A 24,170-nucleotide genomic window follows, 5' to 3' on the forward strand; every position below is an offset into this window, starting at 1 on the left:
GAGGGCTGTCAGTGGGGTCCTGCTCTTCACAGGGAGTAATAACACAATATTGGACACAGATTCACTCCCAAGTAATAAACCTAGAGCTTCAAAAATAAAATTTGTTAAGGAAAAAAAATTAGGCTTCATAGGATGAAGCATCATTCAATGGCCCCTAACTCTCAGGAAATCTGCTTCCCATAACCTGAATTGTGAAAATACCCCCATCCTGCCCCAAATGTAGGTATCACCCTCCTCAGACCAAAGTGGAGGAGAGTTTTGGGTATCCAGGGCCAAAGGAACACACGTGACCTTTTCAGGCGCAACAGACAAGAGCTAGTACATTGCCTCCATCCCCAGATCCTCCCAGAAGGGGCTAGAGGGTCAGTACCCCCTTTCTGCCATTTCCAACCCTCCCCTCTCCACCACCCCCTCCTCCAAACTGATGGAGAAGCAAACACCAAAGTCACAGGTGACTCTGTGACTAGTTCTGGGGCTCCTGATATCTCACAAGAGGTGTGTAGTTTGTCAGTTGTGTTATAACTGCGTGGCATCCGTTTATAGAATGAGGTTTCTCCTCTTTCAGTGGCTACCAAAATTTGCACAACCCCCTCGACGTTCATCTCTATATAGTCAGCCAGGACTGAAATCCCCTGTGGGCTCCTGCTGGGAGTTTGCCCTTCTAAAGGGGCCAGTGCTGAGCGTGAGTTTCTTGCATGTTTCTGGGCGCCATGCTCCGGCCAAGCAGCCGAGCTAAACTGGAAACAGAACAGTCCTTTAAAATCTAACTCCTCAGCTCCTGGGTAAAGAAGCAGCACCTGAGCTGAGAAACCAGTGGCTCAAGGGCGCCACCATGAGGAAGTCAGGAGATGTGACCCCAGGCAAAAACGTTTCCTGAATCTTCCAGAGCGAGTACCACCCACAGAAGCCAAGGGCTGGCAGTAGAAGGAATAGAAATTTGGGTGCACTCAATGAAAAAATGGGATTTAAAGCCATGACAGCTGGGTTGGAGTCCTGCCTCTAACTTTTACTAGTTGTGTGGCCTTGGGCAAGTAACTTGTCTGAGCCTCAGATCACTTAAAAACTACCGGTTTGGCTGAAATTTTCCTTCAGGTTTTTCGAAAACCCCAAAGAACTTTTAGGCTAAACCAATATTACTATGATACAGTAATTCCGCAAAGAATCAGGGAACCATTGAAATGATTGGAATAATATGATTGCAAAAATCACCTTATGGTATGTACAAAGAATATTTTATTAAGAATTAAGTGTTGAAAATACAGTGAAGCACACATTTTTCCTCTTAGAACCTGGACACCGTTGTTACTGGTGAGGCACCATTGAGAGCATACTCACACACCCTGGAGATGCTTTTTTCCTATGATGTGTAAACATACCAACCTGGAGAAATGAACAGAGAGCAGCTATGGTTGTGAGAGGTGGCATATGGGGCAGAAAGCCCAGATGCACAAGTCACCTAAAAAGGTCACGTAAAGCAAGGACAGCTGTTTTTTTTTTATTATTACCAACTGATTATACAGGCCTCGGACACCACATTCTTTTGAAACAATTGTGCTCTTCTGAGACTCACAACTCAGCTCAGCTCCTCTCTCCTCCTTGTCACCTTGTCCTCCAGACAGTACTTCCCTTTCACTGAAGACTCGAACACCTGGCTCTCAGGGTCCACCCAGGTGCAGATTCCAGAATCTCCGCTCCTAGACTGAAACACACAAGAACACCCAGTTTCTTTCCTGTCACTTGGTTTCCAGAACCATTTTCTTCTCTAACTATGGTCCTTTTGGTTGCAAATCAAGAAACCTGGGCTTCCCAGGTGGCACTAGTGATGAAGAATCTGCCTATAATGCGGGAGACACAGGAGACAGGGGTTCGATTCCTGGGTCTGGAAGCTCCCGTGGAGAAGGAAATGGTAACGCACTCCAGTGTTCTTGCCTGGAGAATCCCATGGACCGTGGAGCCTGGGGGGCTACAGTCCAAAGGGTCACAAAGAGTTGCACAAAACGACTGAGAGGCTAAGCACACACAAGAAGCTTAACTTGAACTGTCTCAGGCAAAATATAGGCTTTTATTACCTACACAATGAAAAGAGGCAAAGAATTGGGATAAGGTTGGACTTTGCCATTAGACGTAGGACCTTTTCTCTAGCTTTGTTATTAGAATAAAAGTGACCTTTTCCCTTTAGTTTCAGTTAGAAAACACCTTAGCTAAGGACCTGGCCCCACGTGGATCACACACATAATGCTGTGCCCAGACAGACGCAGTGCGCTTTGTGCAGACGAAGGAGCTTTGCAGCCCTGTGAGAATCATGTGGTGGGAACAGAAGCAAGACCTCCCAGGGTTAAGTGGCTGTTGTTACTCCTGGAAGGGAGAGCAGAAGAGAGATTCTCCTCGATCACTCTCTGCTTGTAATGAAGCAGAAGTCATGCATAGAAATGTGTATCCTGGATTCTACTGCCAACTTCTTAGGTTCTAGGTTCAGAACTCCTATATTGTTAATTTTTTCTGCTGAGAATCTCTCCTAAGTGTGCATAGCCCAAAAAGAAAAAATACATGAGAGCAGTACCTCTTTGGAGAGCAAGGGTAGGAGCAGAGTGTAGAAACTGTGAAAAAGCAGTTGTGGAGAACGGAGAACAAGTTCACCAGGAAATTGTAGTATGATTGTCAGACAGTGCTGACGTAGGTGCTATAAACTGTATGTTTGGGTCCCACCAAAATTCATATTGAAACTTAGTCCCCAAACAAAAAAGAAAAAATTTTTTAAAAAAATGAAACCTAATCACCAGTATGATGGCATTTGGGGGTGAAACCTTTGGGAAGTGAGTGGATCATAAAGGCAGAGCCCTTATGAATGAGATTGCTGTTTAGTTGCTAAGTCATGTCTGACTCTTTTGTGACCCCATGGACTGTAACACACCGGGCTCCTCTGTCCATGTGATTTCCCAAGCAAGAATACTGGAGTGGGTTGCCATTTCCTTCTCCAGGGTATCTTCCCAACCCAGGGATTGAACTCATGTCTCCTGCATTAGCAGGCAGAGTCTTTAATGAACTGCACGAGGGAAGCCCATGAATGAGATTCCATGAAGTTGCTCAGTCGTGTCGGATTCTTTGTGACCCCATGGACTGTAGCCCACCAGTCTCCTCCATCCATGGGATTTTCTAGGCAAGAATACTGGAGTGGGTTGCCATTTCCTTCTCCAGGGGATCTCCCCGATGAATGAGATTAGCGCCCTTGTAAAAGAGCCTTCAGAGAGCACCCCCTTCATGTGAGAGCACAGCCAGTAGACAGCTGTCTATAAACCAAGAAGCAAGGTTCACCAGACATTGAATTTGTTAGCATCTTGATCTTTGACTTCCTAACCTGGAGAACTGTGAAAAATAAATGTCTTGCTTAAGCTACCCACTCTACAGCAGTTTTTTGTATAGTGGCCCAGATGGACTAAGACAGTAGGTAATCATGAATGTAAAGTAGATCCAATTTGTCTTATATGACTTTTTCTCTAGCAGTATTTGGCTGCAGGGGTACAAACAGGGAAAAACTGGATTGTTGTTTCATAACAGAATGGAGAATTGCTTTGAGTTTTCTATGTAAGGTAGAAAACGCAGATAAAGAACAGAGTTCATGGTACTGATAAGAATGTTACTACTAGTAATATGATATATTGTAGAATCTTAGCTGGATACAAAGAGACAGGAAGAAAGGCTCATCGATTGAGAAAAAGTAGATGAGAGACAGCTGAAGGGGGTGCCACTTAGGTCAAAGAGTGGTAGAAGGAATAGTTAAAGTAATACCAATATGTTTATCTGTATACACAAATAGAAAATATATACAGTCCTTCACTAGGATAGCCCCTGCACTTTTAAAGAAACATTCTTACTCAAAAGGCCATACACGAAATGACAGAGACATGATACAGTTTATTTCAACGTACTAAGGCAAAAAAATGAACATAACAACTCATTTGTCAAATTGTATATATGCAGGGTTGGCTTGATTTCACCATAATGTAAAATACATTAAAAATATTTGCATATACCACATTCAATAAAGCTTTCTATGTACATAGTAGATACTTGCTTTGCTAAATGACCAGACATTTGGAAAAATCAAAACACAGTTGTAAAACAGAGTCAAATACATAAGATTCTTGTAAACTTAGAAAAAGACTGAATTGTTATATTTCTACCTGTATAAAAAAAAATTCTTCAGCCTTTCATTTTCACCTGTATTTTCTTTAATAGAATTAAGCCCCAAATTTGAAGGCTTAAATTCTTTCATCCTAATGCCTTGGGACTATCAGATTTTCCTTTGAACCTGTAGCTGTCTAAAAAAGGAGCAGACCATTTAAAGGGAGGGAAAAATAAAGATATCCAGATTTCCAGTCTGTGCCACTCATGTAGATTATGAAGAGTTCCTGAGTTGGCTACGCATTCACTCATCTTAGTTCAAAAACATAACAGCTGGTTACAGGATTAAACTGGCATTCTCGCAGCCCATCAGCTTTCTTAATCAACAAAAATTATTGACATGTGGCCCTTAGCTTAATCTGAATAACTGTAATTTAGGAATTCTATAACATGATGTTAGCATATTTAAATGTAAAATTCAAAATTCTGAATATTAAAGAATTTATTTTTTAAATATATAAGATGGTGTGTTTTCCATGAACAAATGAAAATCAAAATGGCAAAAGAAGCTGAAACATCTGAATGTTTCAAAATGAGTGAAAGGAAACATTTCATATACAAAAACATGACTGAGGTAAGCTTAAATTATAAGAACAGTTGTTTGTTTCATTTTCGTATGTAACTGAACAGCAAAACAGCCCTGTCTGACAGGCTGGAGCAGTCTTCCTGAGTCCTTTCAAGTCCTGATTTCTACATGCTACCATGAAACATTTTTAATAAATGCAATTTGTCACTGAATGACTAGTTTTTACATTCTTAAATAATAAACTTAACTTTAACTACTATAGCAATGATTTAAATACATGTGCTATTAAAACAAAAAAGTTATAAACATGTTCTGAATTACTTTCTTTGCTTGTGAGATAATACCAAAAAGAGATTCTACAAGTTCTTGACTCCCTAAGAACTAAGAACCAAAATACTAAACATAATAAATAAATATGAAACCTGGAAGCTCGGAAAAGGGGATAGAGTACTGAATATAATAAACCAGTGTACTAAAAAATCCAGTATTTCAGTATTAAAACTTCATCTCACTACAGTTAGGTTTATTGCTATGATAAATAAGCTTCATATTAAGGCACCTGTCATTACCTATGAGAAAGAGGTGGATTCAAAACAAAGGGAATATACAATCTAAAACTTTTTTCTTTTATTCTTATGTCACAACCGATATATTATCAGCTTTAAATGTAAGTTTTTGTATTAGCAGTAGATGAATATCTTTGAACTATTACCTGAATATATAGTTATAATGTTTATGATACAATAATTAATATATGTGATATCTTAATTGAACTATATGATACTTTAATGGGAAAATAGGAAAAATCAAGTCAAGATGGATAGCAAGGACTAAAAATTAGAAACATGGTAACTTCTAAGAAAAAAACAGTATATTGCAGTGACGGTGACTACGAGCAGATCTTGGCCAAGCCACTGAGCCTGACTGAGCCTCACCCCCTCTATCCATAAAATTTCAATCCTGCCTGCTCTGTCAAATGCATAAGGCTGTTTTGAGATCAAATGAGGTGATATAAAAACACTCAGCAAACTCTGAATCCTTGAACAAGTATATGGTATTATGATAGGCCAAAATAGCTCATTTCTGATATTCTCTCTAACAGATAAAGTCATGGCCTGTTCCTTTGCATCCACTTGAAAACTCCCTGTTTTAATGCATTAGGTAGTTGTGGACTGAATGGAGCAAAAAGTTATGCAAAGAGAAAATCTCTAATCCTTATTAACCAGAACTGTACGCAACAGTTGGCTGTGAGTGGGGAAACCCACTGCTTGCTTAGGCTCAGACTACCTCTTGACACTTCCCTCCCATAAACAGAGCAGACTTCTCAGAGACCTTGTGGGCTGGCCTTTCCTCAGTCTCCCTCGCCATCTGCTGTCCTGGGACATGCATAGTTCCAGAAAAAAATTGAGTCTCAATAACAGCATAAGAGAGTTTTAGGAGTATAAGAAATATAGCTGCAGTCAATTACAGGGACACTTCTCAGCTTGGCACAAAGTGGAAATGGCTCAATAATCCCCACCAGGCCCTCCCTTGCTTGGTCCACAAGCCCTTCTTCCATGTAGAAAATAGTCCTGGGGCAGCTTTTTCCAAACTATGTTCTAAGGAACATTAGGTGAGATGTTAACAGGTGAAAAACAGATCTTTGTTAAGTAGGTCTGGAATATGCAGTGGGGTATATGTTGATGTCCCCACTCCGGTACTCTTGCCTGGAAAATCCCATGGACGGAGGAGCCTGGTAGGCTGCAGTCCGTGGGGTCGCTAAGAGTTGGACAGGACTTAGCGACTTCACTTTCACTTTTCACTTTCATGCATTGGAGAAGAAAATGGCAAACCACTCCAGTGTTCTTGCCTGGAGAATCCCAGGGACAGGGGAGCCTGGTGGGCTGCCATCTGTGGGGTTGCACAGAGTCGGACACAACTGAAGCAACTTAGCAGCAGCAGCAGCAGCATACGTTGATGTACTGCAGAATTTCTCAGTGTTTGATGTACCAACTCCACATTCCAAAAAGGAATGGAGCACAGAACATTTCCCAAACTCATTTGACCACAGAATCTTTCTTTTTCTCCCTACAAAATACCTAGACAGGATAACAGCTCTTATAATACTCTTTGAGAAATGCCATTCTAGCTAATTCACCCTGGTTTTAAACATTTCAGGGCTACATCTGGCTAAAATGATCCTTTTGATTTCTAAAGGAGCAGAATCATTTTGCTTACAAGGTCAACGCTCATGAAAACTTCAAGGATTCCACTCTTAAGTATTCTGCCCAAAGCAGCTAAGAACCAAATTTCCTTAACTATAACGCTGAGAAATTCAAAGAAGTTATTCTCATGTTAAAGAGAAGTACAATCTTTTTGAGGAAATCTTTACATTCTTCTAAAAACATCAAAAACACAAAGATCTAATTCTAGATCTTAGGACCTAGAATCACAGTTACTTTGAGGAGACAGAGAATTTTATCCCATCACTGCAATTAACACTATTAATAACAATAATAATAACAGGAGAGGGAGAAGAGGGAGAGAGAGGAGGAGGCCGCAACAGCAGTGTTGGCTGAGACCCATGCTGTGTCTCATCCTCATACACGCTCTATGAATTTAGGAGCTGCTCTCACACTCACCTTAGGGTTTACATTCATCTGAGGTTTAAACAGATTAACTGACTTTCCAAGGGTCACACAAAGTAGGACAGAACCTCAAATTCTATCTGACCCCTCACCCCATGCTCTTAACAACTACAGAATGCCAGCTTATATTTTAGGGATGAAACAAAAGCATGTGGAGGTCATACTCTGACTGATAAACAGTAAAATTAAAGGGTATGTCTATAAATCCAACTTGATTGATATTTGGTTTCAGATTTCCTCTTGAGCAAACTCCTAAGCCCGAAAGGAGACGTTTTAGGTTTGTGTTTTGTTTTTAAGCAGAGAAAAATAGGCTGTTATTTACCAATGATTAGTTTCGATATGGGGAGGGTTTCAAAAATCTGCATCTAAGGTGAAGACATTATCTGTAGTTTCTGCCATAACTGCAAAACGCTGATACTCTGAAACTCGTTTCTCAAAGAAATTTGTTTTTCCCTCTAAGGAAATGTTTTCCATAAAATCAAAGGGATTTTCTGCTTGAAAAACCTGAAAAGAAAAGAAATATTGTTAGACATTCTGAAGAAGCAAATTGCATCACATAAGAAGAGCCACAGATACCTTGGGTCTCCCAACACCATGTATCACCACCTGGAGATCACATATTTCCTAGGGTCCTGGAGGCAGTCAAGACTGATACATTTTAGGATGACTAAGATCGCCTGCTAGCCTCTTAAAGGAACTATACTAGCAACTCTGGTATTCTCGGAAATTGAAAGAAAAAAAAAAGATTATTTCAGGAAATAGAAGATTTAATACCAAACTAAAATGTTTTCACAGCTTGAGAACTCTGAAACACCAAAGGTATTATAGGCATTTCCCACAGGTATTACTACTATGCGAAGAGCCAACTCTTTAGAAAAGACCCTGAAGCTGGAAAAGATTGAGGGTGGGAAGAGAAGGGGGTGACAGAGAATGAGGTGGTTGGATGGCATGACTGAATCAATGGACATGAGTTTACACAAACTTCAAGAGATAATGAAGGACATGGAAGCCTGGCACACGGCAGTCCATGGGGTCCAAAGAGTTGGACACGACTTAGCAACCGAACAACCACTGCTAGGCTGTCACATCTACATGATACTACAGAGTATTACGTTATCAACAATGTACCGTGGACCTAAATGTTTCTCAGTTCACAGGAGATGTGTAATCTTCAAACTGCTGTTAAGGAACCATGATCAGGGAAGACAGACTAAATGCTATCTATTGTAACCCCAAACAAAAAATGGAACACATGTTGACAAGAAGCTTTTTCACTGCTTCTGAATTCAAGAAGCAGGCTTGGAGATACAACTTGATGGAAACTGAGACATACTGATGATTCATGAGGAACAATAAAAGAGAATTCTTTAAATTTGGAATATTCAGGCAGTAATTATGAATATCACAGAAAAGAACATATTCGAATAACCCAATTAAAATGGGCAAAGGATCTGAATGGGTAAATGCTTCTCTAAAGAATACCTACAGAAGGTCAATAAGTATATGAAAAGATGCTCAAAATCATTATCCATTAGGGAGATGCAAATCGAGACCACAATAAGATACCGTTTAACACCACATCACACTAGGATGGCTGTTGAGGCTTCCCTGAAGGCTCATATGGTAAAGAATCTGCCTGCAATGCAGGAGACCTGGGTTCAATCCCTGGGCTGGGAAAATCCCCTGGAGAAGGAAATGGCAACCCACTCCAGTATTCTTGCCTGGGAAACCTCATGGACAGAGGAGCCTGGCAGGCTATGGTCCATGGGTCGCAAAGAGTTGGACATGACTTAGCGACTAAGCACACAGGATGGCTGTAGGTGTGTAATAAAACAGACAGCTTATTGTGGTCATCACTTCATGATGTATGGAAGTCACATCATTATGCTGTATACCTTGAACTTAAACGACACTATATGTCAATTATATTTCAAAACTGGAAGGAAAAAAAAGACAGTAAGTGTTAGTGAGCATGTGGAGAAACTGGAACCCTCATATACTGCTGGTGTTAATATAAAATGATGCAGTGGCTTTGGAAAACAGTCTGGTAGTTCCTCTAATGATTAAAGATAGAGTCACTATATGACTCAACAGTTTCACTTCTAGTTATGTATCCAAGATAAAGGAAAACATATTTTCCCACCAAAACTTATACAAGAATGTTAAGTGCAGCATTATTCATAATAGCCAAAAAATGCCACCCAAATGCCACCATCAACCAATAAATGGATAAACAAAATTAGGTATAATCATACAATGCAATATTATTTGGCCATAATAAGGGAAAAAGTACTGATACATGCTAACATGAATGGAACTTTAAAACATTACATTGACTTTGTATATACCATATACCAGTATACAGTATGTACTATATATTGTATGATTCTATTTATATGAAGTGGGAATTACAGAATAGGCAGATCTAAAGAGACAAAAACTAGATTAGTGATGCCTAGGCTATGGTGGGGGCTTCCCTGGTGGCTCAAGGATAAAGAGTCTGTCTGCAAGGCAGGAGTCCGGGGTTCGATCCCTGGGTTGGGAAGATCCCCTGAAGGAGGGCATAGCAACCCACCCTAGTACTCTTGCCTAGAGAATCCCGTGGACAGAGGAGCCAGGCAGGCTGCAGTCCATAGGGTCACACAGAGTCACACACAGCTGAAGCAACGAAGCAGCAACAGCAGGGCTATGGGGGGAGGGAAGAAGCAAAGGCAAGTGGCTGATTGCTAACTGGGAACAGAATTTTTTTGTGGAGTGATAAAAATGTTCTCAAATAGATTGTTGTGATAGTTGCACAACTCTGCAAATATACCAAAAACCATTGAATTGTTTTTCAATGTTTTTCAAATAATAAAAAAAATTTATTAATAGGCATATTGCATGTTCTGTCAATTATATCTTAATAAAGCCATGTGTATTTTTCCCCCAAAAAAAGCAGACATGCTGGGTGTGGTTGATGTAGTGGAACTCTGTGAAACTGTGTCAGAAACAGTGTTAAAGGCAGTAAACATGTGAGTTTTCACTCATGGCAGGAGACAGTGGAAAGTACACTGGACAGTGGTCATAGGTTCACTAGACTTTACAACTGAGGCTCTTCCCAATCATTCATGGCAGGAGCAAAATAGCTAAGACCAGCCTAAATCAAGCAGCTTGGTTTTGACACACAGAAGTACTTGAATATTTATTAACTAATCCAAAACTAGTTGAAAACAACATTAATGTGGCTTCTGTTTGGAATTCTGTATGTGACAACCATTCGCTAATTTAAATAACCTCTTATTTTACCAAAGTGTGTTGGTCCCTCAGTTGTGTCCAGCTCTTTGAGACCCCATGGACTGTAGCCCACCAGGCTCCTCTGTCCATGGAATTCTCAGGCAAGAATACTGGAGTGGGTTGCCTTTCCCTTCTCCAGGGGCTCTTCCCAACCCAGGTCTCCCACATTACAGGCATATTCTTTACTGTCTGAGCCACCAGGGAAGCCCAAAAATTATCATTATAAGAATAATTTCTTTTCTAGCTCCTTGAGTTCAAAGTTTTTTAGCTCATGCATTTTAAATTGTCTTGCTTTCTTAATATATGCCTTCAAGGATACAAATTTTCCTCTGGGGATCTGTTTGGTTGCATTCTACAAATTGTGATATACAGTAATCTTATTGTCATTTAGTTTATATTTTCATTTTTAATCTCATTTTAAAGGACACAGTTTTGACTTCTAAGTAGATGGAACTTTCTGGTAATCTTTTATTATTCATTTCTAATTTTATTGCATTAAAATCTAAGAGTCAGTATAATTTCTGCTTTTTGGAATTTACTGAGATAGTTTGAAGGCCTGTGGAGACTGAGGTTTTTGTACTATGTCCAGATTTTCTCCTTAGGAGGCATGTTTTGTATACCTACAATTAGCAAACTTTCCAAGGAAGACTAGACCCACAGGTCTGTAATTTTCCAATAAGTAGAAGGTGGATGTGTGGGTGTAAAGATATGGTGGTGGGTTAAAAGATAGTGAGTTCATTTTAAGGCTTTAAGTAAGCAAATTAATTTTATTATGATAAACATGTAACTTAGAAACAGAAACAATTTCTTTTAATACACAATTTATAAATTTCAGAGGTCATATTAATATAATTAAAATCTTTATTTATCTCATTAATGATCAGCAAAAGAGACGATCTTGCAACTAAAACAATATAAATAGTGATATTTTACGATTTATAGTTACCAAAAACCTTTGTCCCATCTGATTCTCATCACAATATTTTTGTAGCTACCAGAAAATAAGTGCATTATCGAGAGAGTTAATGATTACCCACAAGCATCATGGATTTTATAAGGCTTCTCAATAATTTAAACTTCCATTTCCATGAGAAATCAGAACCTAACATTTCTAATTAACAATATTAATACACAGGAAATTGTGATGAAGGATACACTTTTGATGAAAACAACGTGACCACTGAGTGCTCATTTACTGTGTGTGTGACACTGTTATACGTGCTTCAGGTGCACCGACTCCTCAGCAATCACTTGTGGTGCGTGTGTGCTCAGTCGTGGCCGACTCTTTGTGACCCCGTGGACTGTAGCCCACCAGGCTTCTCTGTCCATGGGATTCTCCAGGCAAGAATACTGGAGTGAGTTGCCATTTCCTTCTCCAATAATCTGTGGTAAGGATTATTCCTATTATCTTCATTTTACAGATAAGGAAACTGAGACAGTGGTTAAGCAATTTGCCTAAGGTCACATGGCTAGTGAGTGGTGGAATCAGGACTCAAACCCAGTTAGTCTGGCTGCAGCCTCCATCTCATGTGAAAGACACACATGAAAATTCAGGTACATTATCTCTGATAAACAAGAAATAACTTAAAGACAACTGAGTTCAAAGAGTCAAATTATGACAGCTAATGTCTTCCTAATAATGATTTCCTATTTAAAAATATTAACCCTCAAATTACAACACAGACACATGGGGATCTACCTGAGGGTAAACATATATTGGCATGTTAAATCCAATTACTTAAAGATAGTCCTATTAAATAGTACCTACCATTATTATAAAATAATTTATTGAGCTTATTAGTTCTATGATTCATCAGCCTCCTACTTCTGTTAATGAATTTCATTTTAAGTTTCATTTAAGGATTTTGCAAAATCAACTGGTTTGGGTAAAACAAGCCTGTCATGGACAATTTACAAAATAGACTAGTTTGGGGAAGAATGGATACATGTATATGTACGGCTGAGTCCCTCTGCTGTTCACCTGAAACTATCACAATATTGTTAATCAGCTATACCCCAATACAAATTAAAAAGTTTAAAGTTAAAAAAAAATAGACTAGTGTGTTACAAACGCTTTCAGTGAAATATAGTATGTATTTTAGAGTCCTTACCTGACTATAACATTTTAGCTAGTAGTAATATGTTTGAAACACCTTACCTTTGAGAATCCAAGTTCTGTAAGCAATCTGTCAGCTACAAACTCAATATACTGTTTCATCAGAACGCAATTCATTCCAATGAGGCCAACTGGCAAGGCTTCTGTTAAAAACTCCTAAGACATAAATAAAAACAGAATAAAGTACAAAGAAAGAACAATAAATAGTATATATTTTCCAAATAAAAAGAGGGTTTTAGCTTAAATCAACCCGAACCAGTTGACTTAATCTTCTAAATCACTGATCTTGTTTGAGGAAAGTACAGTAGCATAAATTCTTGCAACGTGGCAAACAATGCCCATTTGCTTAAAAGGTTTGGGGTGCTGCTAGTCACGCTGATTCACATTCTCAAGTAGCCAAAGTAAATTGAAACTAACTATTACATTACTGGTATTTTAAAGTAGCACTTGTAGGACCCAAATGTATATGCTTTCTCAACAGAAAGAAAGGAGATATTTTGTTCTGAAATATCTAGAAAAAGATTCACCTAAGATGATTGCTGTGGTGAACATGACTTAAAAGGGAGCTGGGAAAGAAAAAACAATTAACAGAGAAAATGAGAAAGAAATAGAAATGGATCTGAGCATTGGGAGATAAACTGAACTCCAATTGTATTGAATGACAGTGAAGTGAAAGTCGCTCAGTTGTGTCCGACTCTTTGCAACTCTATGGACTATAGCCTGCCAAGCTCTTCTGTCCATGGAATCCTCCAGGACAGAAGGAGTGGATTGCCACTCCCTTCTCCCTCCCAGGGATCTTCCCAACCCAGGGATTGAACCCAGGTCTCCTGCACTGTAGGCAGATTCTTAATGACAGTGGTAAAGTGTTAATAAAGAAAAAATAAAAACATATTAACCATTTGGATTTAGTTCTAAAAGTGATTCAAGATACCAAAATCTAGGATTTCCCTGGTGGTCCAGTGGTTAAGAATCTGCCTTGCAATTCAGGGGTTGCAATCTGATCCCTGGTCGGGGAAGATCCCATATGCCTTGGAGCTACTGAGCTCTCGTGCACATGTTGCACCTAAGACCCAACGCAGCCAAAGCAATAAATAAAAAATAGATTAAAAAAAACAAAATCCATTTTATGACTTTTCTCTCTTCAAATATGAAAGCTATTTTTTTTTAAGTTTAAAAACTTACTTATTTTTCAACTAGCTCTTTCAAATGATAAAAATACATTCTAAAGTGAAGCATCCATGTCTTTCTAGTTAGAGATCTTTACATGCCCATAAATCATTTTACTATTCACTAATTCATTTATTTCTTTATTTTACGAACATAGGATGCATGCTGAAAGCTAGATACCTTGCTGGTTTTTAAAGACTACAACCAACAAGGACCTACCGTATAGGAAAGGGAACTCTGTTCAGTGTTATGTGCAGCCTGGATGAGAGGGGAGTTATAGGGGAGAATGGATACATGTACACGTGTGGCTGAGTCACCTTGCTGTGTACCTGAAGCTACCACAACATGGTTAAGCAGCTATGCTCCAATTTAAAATAAAAAGTTAAAAAAAAAAAAAAAAAGAATACAAAACAAGAAACCATCATTGCCCTCTAGTAGCTAAAAATCTAAAAATCGAAAGCTAAGATAATTAGAATAGTTTGGTATGGCACGAAATTTGATGTATAAATGAAATTTAAAAATAGTCCTGAAACAAATTTTAGTATACATAAAATCTTAATATATAATAAAGACTGGCTTATAAGCCAAATTTTAACATGACATAATTGTAATACATCATCTATTGGTACTGCCAGGTTGACCATATAATATTTCTGATATCTATTCTGACCTACAAAACAGCAATTTCATATGAGTCAATCTAATGCAGTCAAACATCAAAGAGAGATGTGCTACTTATATAAGCGTCCCTGCTTACCTGCTCAATTTCAACGGCATTAACAATGATCTCCCTAACCCTTTCTTCCGAAGGCTTATTTACCAAGTATTGAAACATCAGGCAAGCAAAGTCGCAGTGAAGCCCCTGAAACAGAAGAAAAATACCACTGTCAAAGAAAATTTTATCAGTTATTTTCACACAGTGATATATCAGGCTTTATATAAGCTAGGAATGCAACACTGAACTTCTGGAAGATGGAAGAAGGATTAATAGGGCCAGGATCTTCTTTTCTCCAAATCTCATTAAAATGCCAATCATAATAACCTATAATGAAAAATTTTCAAGGCCAGCAAATCTCAGTTAATTAACATGAAAGAAGAATTAATGAACAACAACAAAACCAACAAATCTGCAATCAAAAGCATTTTGGAAGGGAAAACAAAGTAAGAAAAACCAAAAATAAAATTAATTCATTTTTAACTTTTTAAAAATTAAGACAGATTGAAAAACTCAGATTTCAAAAACACAACAGTTATATTAAACAAGAATGGTTCAAGATAAAAATAAATTCAGTGCAAGGAAAATGGAAACTGAAGAATTAAGGATACCATCTGAAGCTGTGTGAAGCAGAAATGACATTGCAGAAAACTCAAAGACAGAAGTAAACAAATTTGTGAAATACCTTGAGAATAGAATTGTTGTGCAAATACATGAAACGTTATAGAATCTTAAATAATTGGAAAACAGTGCAAGGAGACTCAACCTACAATAACTGGAATTTCAAAACACAGAACAGATGGTATAAAGCTGAAAACAACTGAAAAAAATTTCAAAAACTCAAAACAAAAAAGAGAAGGAGGTCAGAGACATAGAAGGATGATGGAGTTCTAAACAAAATTAACAATTAGATACTGACAACAAGGCAGAGTCAATTAACATTTCTAAACTACACAGAAAAAGAAATAATTTTGTAAGCCAACAAGGGAGGAGAGGAAGGAAGGAATATGCACTTTAGAGGATTAAACATCAGAGCTGTTTACCTTTTCCTAAAAGAATCAATAAAAAACCAAAGACAATTGAAAGATGAGACTCAAATCAAAGGCTGTATTCCAAGGATTATTTTCCTAGTTAAATTGTCATTCCCAGAAGAAATCATTAAAAAAAAAACAAGAAAAAGCCTCTTTAAATAACTAATCTTAGAAAATTTACTAGTAAAACATACCCCTCCTACATGACTCAAGAGGATATTTCAAATTACCAAAGGCAGAATTTCAGATATAGTGCTGAAAGGTGATAATGTAAATATCGATTAGAACCAATAGCTAGCTACCAATTACAGAGCTGAGTATGAAAAAGGAAAGCACTTGTAATTGTTAAATCAATAAGAGAATAAAATTAATTTTCAGGTTTAAAGCAACTTCAATCAAAATCCCAGTGGGACTGTTTTTAAGTTAAAACATTAATCTGCAAGACTAAATGAGCAGAATCTTTTATGAATACTTTAAAAGAAAAGTTATGAGATTTAGCCTACTAATTATCAAAACATAAAAGACTGTAATAATGAAAATAGTTTGTTACAGCATGAAATTTGTCACACAGGTTATAGAAAAAGCCCTGAAACAGGTTTTAGTATACTTGAATGCTTAATATATAATAAAGAAGATATCAGAAGTCAATGGAGAAGGAAGGATTACTTAATTAAGGAGAACTGGAAAAACTTTCCAATTGTGGTAGAAAAGACATGTTCATATATTGTTAGGTGGTGCTACAAATTGTTATTGTATTTCTGGAAAGAAATCTACAAGTAAGTATGATGACCTTTAAAATGTTATTGTTCAGTCGCCTAGTCGTGTCTGACTCTTGCAATCCCATAGACTGCAGCAGGCCAGGCCTCCCTGTCCCTCACCATCTCCTGGAGTTTGCCTAAGTTCATGTCCATTGCATTGGTGATACCATCCAGCCATCTCAGGCTCTGTCACCCTCTTCTCCTTCTAACTTCAATCTTTCCCAGCATCAGAGTCTTTTCCAATGAGTCAGCTCTTCGCATCAGTTGACCCAAGTATTGGAGCTTCAGCTCCAGCATCAGTCCTTCCAGAGAGTATTCAGAGTTGATTTCCTTTAGGATGGACTGGTTTGATCTTGCTGTCCAAGGAACTCTCAAGAGTCTTCTCCAGCACTGCAGTTCGAAAGCATAAATTCTTCAGCGCTCAGCCGAGAGATTGAGGACAGGAGGAGAAGGGGACGACAGAAGATGAGATGAGATGAGACGGATGGCATCACCGACTTGATGCACATGAGTTTGGGTGAACTCTGGGAGTTGGTGATGAACAGGGAGGCCTGGCACGCTGCGATTCATGGGGTTGCAAAGAGTCGGACACAACTGAGAGACTGAACTGAACTGAAATGCAGAAAATAGTCTAGAAGGAAATATCAATACAATATGAAAGGTGTTCTGAGACTGAATGATTTTATTTTTTTAATTCTCTGTAATAATCATACATGACATTAATTAAAATTACTAGAAATTTAAAGACATGAAACAACAGAAATGTAATTACACAAAGCATTTTGTTGCACTTGAAAAGTACTTTCATATATACTATTTCATTGCATTTTAACAAAACCCTGTTAAGATGTATAGTTGAAGAAACTGAGGCTCAGAGAAATTAAATAACTTGACAAGGTCAATATGGAAATAAGCTAAGAAGCCAGGATAAGTCAATCAATGTGAGCAGAATGGCTGTAACATAAACCCTGAGAAAAGAAGATCAATGACAAGGTTTCTGCACTTGAGGAGCTTAGAGAGACAAGTACAATATATGTTACTACTGCTGCTGCTGCTGCTGCTACAACGTCGCTTCAGTCGTGTCTGACTCTGTGCGACCCCATAGACAGCAGCCCACCAGGCTCCGCCATCCTATGGAACCTAAATAGGGACAAGCTCAGGTTTCAAAGGTATATGTAGAAGAAAGAGTGGTTAGTTTTCCTTAATTGGGTCAGGAAAGTTTTAAGTGGCAACTTGTGAGAAGGTAATCAAGAGCTGGGAAAAAACGGGGGGGTAGTAAAGATGGAAAGAGTGTTGCCGACAGAGAGATACAAGATTTAGTTACTGAATGTGGCTAAAAAAATAAAGAAGCAATCTAAAATGACTCCCAGATTTCAAATTTGGATGATTGGATAGAAGACAGATTTGCTCAATGACATAGAGAAGACAGGAAGAACATAATTTGGGAGAAAATGATGAGTTTGATTTCCTGAAATACTAGGCTTGAGATATCTGTGGAGCCTTCCAGGAGAAAATATCTAAACATGCACTTGAATATATGGGTTTGGACCTCAGGAAAGAATGACCAGGCTAAAGGTAAAGTTTTAGCTTTTATAAGCACCTAAGTGGCAGCTGATTCCATGGGAATAAATAAGATCAACCAGGAGGCCATGTAGAGGGAAGCAGAGAGGCTAAGGTGGGAACTCAGGAGTACTTTGATGCATAAAGATGCTCAGAGGTTGAGGAGGAACACTAAGAGAGCTAGGAGGAAAACACAGACTTAAAATCCAAGTAAGAAATGACTTCTTATTTTAATTACCAGGATATTTGTGTCACCATAAGCATTTCCAAGGGAAAGAAAACTAAATGAACACCAGCTAGGAATACAAATAGAACTAGAAGAAAACTTCACTCCTTACTTCATCTCTGCTGATGAGCTCATTGGAAAAAGTGAGTCCAGGCATGAGTCCTCTTTTCTTTAGCCAGAATATAGCAGCAAAAGATCCCGAGAAGAAAATTCCTTCTACAGCGGCAAAGGCCACCACCCTTTCCCCTAGGGGAGAAAAAAATAGCTTCACTTTCTGAAATATTAATATATACTGCAGACATGTTCAAGCTTACCTATGGATAATATATGCTTTTAAATATATATATTTTTTAACAACCATATCATAACTGTTTTGCCAAGAAATAAAATCAACAAGGTAGTTGATTTTAAAATCAACAAGGTAGTTGATTTTAAAATCAACAAGGTAGTTGATTTTAAAATCAACAAGACAGCCAAGTCTTCGGTGGAGAAAACTTGCTACTTTAACCTACTAGAGCAGAAAAGCACCTCTACTTCAGGTGCTATGTCCAACACTGGACTCCTGCAGGTCTTGAAATCTGGAGAGCCTTCCACACTCAAAAAAAAAAAAAAAAAAAGTGATTTATCTGTGCTACACATGCCTATGGGTATGGGTGCAGGTACATGTTTTTGAATGCAGTATGTATATACATGTATGTTTGCATACTATGCTCTGTTGACCCCTTTGAAACAAAAATAACTCTTTAGACTAGTGAACTGCTTGTTTTAGGATGGAGCTTTATCATTTATTTACATAGACTACTATATTTTCATCTTACTGTTAATAAGAATGGATAGTTAAAATTGAGACATTTTTAATCAACATAAATGTGATGTCATGTGAACATTTATCTGCAAGGGAACAAGACTATAATTTTATACATCTGTGATTAAGAGGAACATTGTCATTTTAACTATTCTATGCATTCACATGAATGATACAGGATGAAAATCATAACAGAAATAATTACAGAAGGCTATTCTTTTTGAAAAAGATTATAGGATGATACAGGGTAAATGTTACAAATTTTCTTTTTCTTTTCTTTACAAATTTTCAAGAATAGATGTGAACCACAAAGAGACTTTCAAAATGCTTCTTATAAAAGCTATAATGAATTGCAAAGGCATCATGATTTGTCTTAGAGATAGGGAAGTAGTATGTATTTTTAATATACAGCTAACCTCTATGATGCAATGCATTAAGATTGTGTAACTCATACTTTTTTTGATGTTTGAAATGTAATTTCATTACATATATTAAAGTTGAATCTGTATATTTAATGTTTTAAAGTTCTTTAAAGATATTTTTAAAGTAAGCAGTATATGACACTTTTTTAAAAACTAAGCAGATTGCCATAGGATGACTGCTGCCCTCCTGTATTTTCTCTCTTTCTAGGTTACTTCTCTGGTAGTGTCATGAAAACATGCTTCCTGCGAGGCACACCATCATTTTCCATCATTTTCTAGACACGCTAATCTTTTCATTCCATATTGAACACTTACGTTTCCCTTTGTTTTTCTCTAAAGCCAGTTTCTCACCATGTGCCTCTCAATCAATTTTGAGATAATTCAGTTCAGTTCAGTCTCTCAGTTGTGTCCGACTCTGCGACCCCATGAATCGCAGCCCGCCAGGCCTCCCTGTCCATCACCAACTCCCGGAGTTCACTCAGACTCATATCCATCGAGTTGGTGATGCCATCCAGCCATCTCATCCTCTGTCGTCCCCTTCTCCTCCTGCCCCCAATCCCTCCCAGCATCAGAGTCTTTTCCAATGAGTCAACTCTTCGCATGAGATAATTACCTGGGTATAAAATGCAGATCACTCTCTGGTGAGAACCAGGAATCTGCAGAATTTTTCTAAAATTCTCCAGATGATTTTTATGCACATTGAAAACCACGGCTTTTCTCATCATCAAAATGAACTGAAGGCAATGCCACATATATGTTTCTTCCCTGATATACTACATACTTGTCCACATCTTACACTGAATCACTGGTTCTCAATGTGTTAGCCAGGAATCCCTGGAGATCCACAGACCAGGAGGTCTGTGAGGTGAAAACAATTTTCATAGTGATACTAAGGCATTATTTATCATTATTACTATCATTCTCTCATTAATATAGAGTGATGTTTTTCCAGAGGCTACATGACATATCACAACAATCTGAAAAACCTGGTAAAATACTCCTCCCTTTTGTAACTACATATCTGAAGGGGGCTAGATTTTCTTCATATACTTCAACCAAAACAACAGTCTGTAAGAAATTGAATGCAGAAGCAGATATAATCCAGCCATCCTCCTATAAAGCAGACATTAAAAAGATTTGCAAAAATAAAAAAACTAGGTTATTCTCATTGATTTTTTTAAAAATACAGTGTTTCTTTGCATAAATATACATTATTTATTTTAAAATATAATGGGTTGTTACTGCTAATTTAATATCCATTAATTAGTAAATATTTTGAAAGTTTCTTGGTTTTAATTTCTAATATGTAAATGTCTGCAGCCTACCAGGCTCCTCTGTCCATGGGATTTTCCAGGCAAGAGTACTGGAGTGGGGTGCCATTGCCTTCTCCGCAATAGATACAACCATATAAATAAAAGCACTTTGGAGTCCTCAATAATTTTTAAGAATGCAAAGGAGTACAAACTGAAAATTTTTAGATCTCCTTCTGCACATAATGAATAAAACCAGAAAGTAAAGACAATCAATTGTGAAATAGATAAGAATAAGAAAGGTACTTAGGGCTACTTATATTAAATATCTGAATATTTTAATTAAGTGTAATAAATATTTATTGAGCAACTACTGTTTATGAGACAATGTTAATTCTTTCCTTAATAAAACGTTATTGGATCTCAATTCATCCTACAGGGTGTCTGCATTTAACTTATTTGAAAAATAAGCCTGTTATTGCAAACTGTTCTTGCCTTGAGTGTACTAATCTATATATTTGTTCCCTGAAAAATATTAGGACTCTGACTTGCTTTATTTTAGGGAAAAAAATAAACATTACTCAAAGTATATAGTCTTGCTCTAATATTCTTGTCCGAGTCTATGTGACTGATTCTTTGATTCTTCTTTTTTTAATTAATTAATCTATTTTAATTGGAGAATAATTACTTTACAATATTGTGATGGTTTTTGTCATACATCCACATGAATTGGCCACAGGTGTACATGTGTCCCTCCCGCCTCCCTCCCCACCCTATCCCTCTGGGTTGTCCCAGATATTCATCTTTACCTGAAATTATGCACTGACCTTTTACTCTTTCAACTTTTAATTTAATAAACAGAATATATAACAGATTTAGATTATTTTTTCACCAGCTTCCAATTAATTCTTAGGAATATTGATATTACACCATGTAAAATAGTATTGTATAACCTAAGCAAATTTGATCAAATATAAATTAAAGTTACATACCAAAAGTAGATTTTCTATCTGCTATCCACCGCAAGGCCCAATCTGCTTTTTTCTTAACATATGGCATTGTTTCAATTGCATTAAATAAAAATTCTCTGTAAAAACAGAATTAATGGCAAAGTTATTCACTTGGGTTTTTTTGTTTGTTTGTTTTCATTTTTGGCTGCACCACGAGACCTATAGGATCTTAGTTCCCCAACCAGGAATCCAAACCTGAGCCCACGGCAAAGAAAGTTCCAAGTCTTAACCACTGGACCACCAGGAAATTCCCAATTCACTTGTTTTTAATCATACTATATTTGATTCTATGAAAATTATGGTATGCATAGAGTCTGGAGTTTCTCTGTATTTTGGCAAGTCCATAAACTATAGAAGTCAAAATAAAACTCAAAGTAGTGGTTTGAATCTGGTCTGATACAAAACTGACTAAATTAGAATATTTAATTTCTAAACAGAATGTGTTGATGAACAGTTTTTTAAGTTATAATTTCCAAAAATTTATTGGTCCTATGCAAGTTTTTTTTTAACCCAACACATTACTGAGTAATAGAAAATAGTGTATTCCTAAACTTCCATATTTGAATAATCTTCCCCTATATTTAGTTTCCTAATATTAACATAACCAAGTGATAGATAGAGCTTTGTAAATAAAATCTAAGCAGTAATACCTTTTCTTGGGATCTCTGATGTAAGTGTCTATTAGCAAACTGTACATCTCTGAGTGAACATTCTCGATGAGAATTTGAAAGCCATAGAAACAGCGAGCCTCTGGAACCTGTACTTCCTGACTAAAGCGCTCCACCTAAAAAAACAAGGGAAATAAATATATCCGATTCTATGGGCTCTCATTAAACACTGCAGATCAGAACCTGAACATTAGAATTACCACATAAGAATCACCTGTGATGCCACAAACAGGTCAGAAAGGCCTTATGAATTATTCTAGGTGGTACTGTTTAATCCATCAACCCTCCACAGTTAGTTGCATACTGTATTCTTAAGCAATTAAATAAACTGACCTGTTAGTTGGAAATACTACCGATAAAGCCAAATAAATTTTAGAATATCTACCAAAAATAATTATTTTGCTTTGTAGAATTGACCTTAAGTAGATCTACTGAAGCCCCTACCAGTTGACAACGAAAGTTTGCATCTTCCCATTCTTTTTAGTAAGAAAGCATGCCTTCTAACCAACCATAATACAGTGGGGAGCCAGACCCAGTGTTCTATTAAAGAGCTCTGGAAAGGTTATTAAGGTGCAGATGCTTTATTAGGATTACTATCTAAGACTAAACACAAACTCATGCTTATGCCTTGTAAGCAGTCTTTATTGGTACAATATGCTTGGTTTGATGATATTTGTGGGGGGTGGGGTCAAATACAAATGAAAACTTGCCTTTGACCATTAGAAAAAAATTTTTCAAGAGTTAAGCTTCATCTAGTTCACTTCTTAGACATTTTTCAGGTTCAGTCTGATTATCTTACTGCCATCACTGTCATTTAACTGCTGAATGAGAACAAAAGTAGAAACAAAAATCTCACCAAATTTTCATTCACAATTCCATCACTGGCTGCAAAAAAGGCTAAGATGTGAGAGATAAAATACTTCTCTTCCGATTTAAGCTTGTTCCAGTGAGGAAGATCCTTTGATAAATCAACCTGAAATAAAAAGATTTTCAAAAAATTTAACTTCTTCTCAAAGTATAGAAAACTGACTTCTGTCCCAATGTTAAGTGGGACATCTTTGCAGTAAAATGTGAAAAATGAAAAAAGTCATCCTTCTTGCTAAGACTGAGTATTTGTGCCCCCTCAAAATCCATATTGAAACTTAATCCTCAATGTGATGATATCTGGAGGTGGAGCCTTTAGGAGGTGATTTGTTGTTGTTGTGTAGTCACTAAGTCATGTCCAATTCTTTGTGACCCCATGGACTGTAGCCCACCAAGCTCCTCTGTCCATGGTATTTTCCAGGCACGAATACTGGAGTGGGTTGCCATTTTGTTCTCCAGGGGATCTTCCTGACCCAGGGATTGAACCCACATCTCCTACATTGGCAAACAGATTCTTTACTGCTGAACCACCAGGAAACCCTGAGAAGTGATTAGATCACCCTTATGAATGGGATTAGTGCCCTTATACAAGAGACCTCAGAGAACTCCTTTACCCCTTCTGCCATGTGTGGACATAGTACGAAGACAGCTGTCTATGAACCAGGCAGCAAGCCCTCATCAGATATCAAAACTGTAGGCACTTGATCTTAGGATCTCCAGCCTCCAGAACTGTGAGTAATAAATTTCTGCTGTTTGAAAGCCACTCACTCTATGATATTATTATATCATCAGCTCAAACTAAGACAATTACAAAGGAACACAACAAAATCAAAACATTATGAAGAATTCTACCTTTTAGCTAATTGAGAAGCTGGCCAGGATGTCCTTTCAAAACATTAACCTAATCTATTCTCACCACAAAAAAGAAATGTTAACTATGTGATGGGATACAGGTGTTAGCTAACACTAT

At 37.5% G+C, this 24,170-nt stretch overlaps 1 protein-coding gene across 1 annotated transcript in view; it reads right to left on the reverse strand.

Moving 5' to 3' along the window:
• Window positions 1–1,215: 1,215 nt before the first annotated feature.
• RRM2B (ribonucleotide reductase regulatory TP53 inducible subunit M2B) overlaps window positions 1,216–24,170 on the reverse strand; it is a 37,620-nt gene continuing 14,665 nt past the window's right edge. The window contains exons 3-10 of the mRNA XM_006046436.4: window positions 23,193–23,309; window positions 22,319–22,452; window positions 21,651–21,745; window positions 18,294–18,427; window positions 14,649–14,753; window positions 12,767–12,880; window positions 7,658–7,839; window positions 1,216–1,699 (exon numbers count right to left, since the gene is read on the reverse strand). Of these exons, the coding sequence (XP_006046498.1) occupies window positions 7,687–7,839; window positions 12,767–12,880; window positions 14,649–14,753; window positions 18,294–18,427; window positions 21,651–21,745; window positions 22,319–22,452; window positions 23,193–23,309 (852 nt within the window). The 3' untranslated portion in view covers window positions 1,216–1,699; window positions 7,658–7,686. The remainder of the gene's footprint in view (window positions 1,700–7,657; window positions 7,840–12,766; window positions 12,881–14,648; window positions 14,754–18,293; window positions 18,428–21,650; window positions 21,746–22,318; window positions 22,453–23,192; window positions 23,310–24,170) is intronic.

This window comes from Bubalus bubalis, chromosome 15 (assembly GCF_019923935.1).
Source record: "Bubalus bubalis isolate 160015118507 breed Murrah chromosome 15, NDDB_SH_1, whole genome shotgun sequence".
In the NCBI taxonomy this organism is placed as follows: Eukaryota; Metazoa; Chordata; class Mammalia; order Artiodactyla; family Bovidae; genus Bubalus; species Bubalus bubalis.